This window comes from Wasmannia auropunctata, unplaced genomic scaffold, assembly GCF_000956235.1.
Source record: "Wasmannia auropunctata unplaced genomic scaffold, wasmannia.A_1.0 LD335992.1, whole genome shotgun sequence".
Classification (NCBI taxonomy): domain Eukaryota; kingdom Metazoa; phylum Arthropoda; class Insecta; order Hymenoptera; family Formicidae; genus Wasmannia; species Wasmannia auropunctata.
Window position 1 is genome coordinate 78,226 of NW_012026898.1, and position 3,101 is coordinate 81,326.

The 3,101-nt window shown below is 34.2% G+C and overlaps 2 protein-coding genes across 2 annotated transcripts in view; both read left to right on the forward strand.

Moving 5' to 3' along the window:
- The first annotated feature begins 211 nt into the window (after positions 1-211).
- LOC105453926 (huntingtin-interacting protein K) lies at positions 212-1,390 on the forward strand. Its single transcript, XM_011696201.1, has 3 exons — positions 212-463; positions 608-715; positions 1,022-1,390. Exons 1-3 carry the CDS (start codon positions 308-310, stop codon positions 1,115-1,117), a joined length of 360 nt encoding a protein of 119 aa, XP_011694503.1. The 5' UTR covers positions 212-307; the 3' UTR covers positions 1,118-1,390.
- A 136-nt stretch (positions 1,391-1,526) lies between these two features.
- LOC105453925 overlaps positions 1,527-3,101 on the forward strand; it is a 5,166-nt gene continuing 3,591 nt past the window's right edge. The window contains exons 1-2 of the mRNA XM_011696200.1: positions 1,527-1,840; positions 2,027-2,134. Of these exons, the coding sequence (XP_011694502.1) occupies positions 1,741-1,840; positions 2,027-2,134 (208 nt within the window). The 5' untranslated portion in view covers positions 1,527-1,740. The remainder of the gene's footprint in view (positions 1,841-2,026; positions 2,135-3,101) is intronic.

Consider the following 3,101-nt stretch of genomic DNA (forward strand, 5'->3'; position numbering starts at 1 on the left):
CGATAAATCAATCTTATGATTGGCCATTTGCGTGTCCAATCAGGACTCGTAACACCGGTCGCGCTTCTCTGATAATCTAGGACTCTAATCCATATATGTCCACACATGCAGCCTATTGACGCGACGTATGTATGCATGTATATACATACATACATACATATGCATACATACGCCGTACGCGGTCGGTAACGGCCGTACGAATAGAACGGCGGGAGCGCGGAGCAAAGCGCACGTTCTCGGGAGTTTCGGCACACGTTATTTATGTCATTACGTTATTCACATTCACGTTAACCTCCGCAGTCGAAAGATGGCGGACGACGATGTGAACGGGGATTCAGACGACGTGCAGCAGGAGAAGTCGCAGAAGAAAGCGGCCAAGTATGACAGTGGTGCGGCGGATTTGGAAAAGGTGACGGATTACGCCGAAGAGAAGGAGATCTCGTCGTCGGATGGATTTTCTTGTGTGAGTACTCGCTTATAATTTAGGATAACCTAAAATTCAGTCCGTTCCACGCACGCGTCGTCCGCACATTGCTTAATCCTAAATACCCAACACTCTAAAGTCTAAAGTTAACTCGGTTTTCACATTAAAAAGAATGTCTAACAGGCCCTCAGCATAATCGGTGATCGTCGTGACAAGGAGGCCGCGGAGAAGAAGGCGAAAGAGAAGGAGCTGCTCAAAGTATCCATTAAGAAGGAAGATGTCGATTTAATCGTAAGTACATACTATTTTTCACGTGTAATTCTGCTCTTCTGTTGTGTGTAACATATAATCCAAGCCGGCTAAAGCTTGTTTTTATCAATGTGAATTAACTTTAATCTCGATTTACCTTATTCTTTATCTTTCTAATGTCTATTTCTGTCAATGTAAATGAACTTCAATCTCACTTTAGTTTACTGTATTTTTTTCTAATTCTTACAACTAAAACAAGATAAACAGTAAGTTAAACCGAGATTAAAGTCAATCTACATTAAGGTAGAAATGGAACGTAAGAGAGATTAACAAACATCTTTCTTTCAGATGAAAGAGATGGAGATTAGTCGGATTTTGGCCGAACAGACTCTCAGGGAACATAGAGGTGACATCGTAGAGGCATTAATTACGTTAACCAATTAAAATTGTACAAAATGAAATTATTCGAGATCTCGTATCGCATCTCTGAAAATTCCATTGTAAAAAATATTGAATCGTGAAACTTTTGCTTATTGATATTTACTGATACGTATATTACATTGTAAGCAAGTAATATCTATATTTTCGTCGTTTTCTCTCATGAATCTGCCTACTTATTAAATAAAACGCGCAGTGCTGTGCTAAGTAAACGATAACGGTAATGTATTGTAATAATTATATATATATATATAAAATATATGTGCATTTATATGTGTAGCAGGAGTAATTCATTAAAGATAATACAGTCTCATGTTATCGTCAAAATTGGAAATGTAAGAAGTCATTGCCACGATCGATATGAGGAAATATCTGTTCCTGTCCGAAGCCTGTTGATTACCAATGTTATCAGACATTCATCATATTGATAAGATTAATGTGAGCAAAAGTGTGAGACTTTGAGATATAAGGAGTTCAGAAGTACATTTGCATTGACTGCCGATTTACATTATCTCAACGTGTTTGTTCTCGTCAAGTTTTTTTCCCGCAAGTTGTTGCATCACTGATATCAGCTAGAAACGTAAAATCAGTCTCTAATTATGTTAGAGCGTGTGAAATTTGGATAACAAATGGCTGCTTATTTACTTATTAATAAATGTGACATCATGAATTTACTCTTACTCGGATATTTAAGCTTTTGCGTTGCAACAAGTTTGACCGAGAACTCAGGTATGTTAGCATTATATTCGAATGCGTGTACATGTAATGCATATAATTTCTGGTTTTCTTATACTTTAATATTTTCAATTTTTTCATCGTGTTTCAAAGCAAGTTATGTTTAAAGAATAAGGATAGAATGCCACTGATCTTTTAATGGAATGATTTTTGCACAGTATAAAATCTATATTTTAACAGAATGGAACACGAGATTTCCCGAAATTCCAGATAGGTACGTTGATTTTGATAATTGTACACGATGTGACGTAAAGCGAGAATCGTCATGCTTCTGCCATGAATATGTTGGTAAGTTAATATTAAGAATCTTCGCGTGTAGTTGCAAATTACAATTTTTTTAAATTATTGTACATTCCATCGTAAAACGCTAAAAATATATTACTGCTCAATGATACGAAACACATTTATTTTTTACGTATATAAAATATACATTTCAAAGTGTCATTCAAAATGGAATAAATAATTTGTAATACGGATACACACATGCATATATTACAATTATTATTAATTTTGAACTAAAGTATATTCAATGATATTTATTACGTATGCGTTTGTATCAGGAATTTTTTTATTTCTAATAATATTTTGAAATATGTATATTTAGATACATTTATCTCTTTCTAAATTAATTAGAAGCAAGTTAAGATATCTTTCGTTATTTTCGAAAAATTGTGGAAATTATCAAAAAAATATAGTCAATGAAAAATATATTCAATGATAATGGAGAGCTAAGGAGAATTAAATTTGATTCAAATTTTGCGAATTCTTTTAAAGAAAAGTCAACTATAGATAAAGCACGAAATTTGAATTGAATTGAGTATGCAAACTAAACGCGATTAATCCTGCGCAGACTTTTATTATATACTAGATTGCTAGCTCCCGGTTGAAAAGTGAAATTTCAAGCAGTAGTGGGAGTAGTTTTCGCTTGATAGGTAAATAAAGTAGCATGTGTTTGTCTGTGATACAACAATAGACACCTTAGCTATCTTAATTATCTATCAAGACATATGGATAGCGTTTTCTCTTGGCTGCACTAGTACACCGACGAGATACTCTTAAAGACCGACAGCCCTGGGCAAATTTTCGTGCCAGCAAATGGGCCCGGAGGTAATTGCAGAATGTCGATCTTATCAACTTTTGACATAAATTTGCAATTTATTTGAATAATACATTATTAAGATCATAATTTTTATTATATAAATGCTTTATAAATAAGTATGAATACTTATAATACTATAAGATCGGAAGAGCACAC

Bases quoted from the DNA above. Each gene is read 5' to 3' on its own strand.
- LOC105453926 (XM_011696201.1), top strand. From the start codon at position 308: ATGGCGGACGACGATGTGAACGGGGATTCAGACGACGTGCAGCAGGAG. The intron at 464-607 runs GTGAGTACTCGC...AATGTCTAACAG, and splicing joins CGTCGGATGGATTTTCTTGT to GCCCTCAGCATAATCGGTGA. The intron at 716-1,021 runs GTAAGTACATAC...TCTTTCTTTCAG, and splicing joins AGGAAGATGTCGATTTAATC to ATGAAAGAGATGGAGATTAG.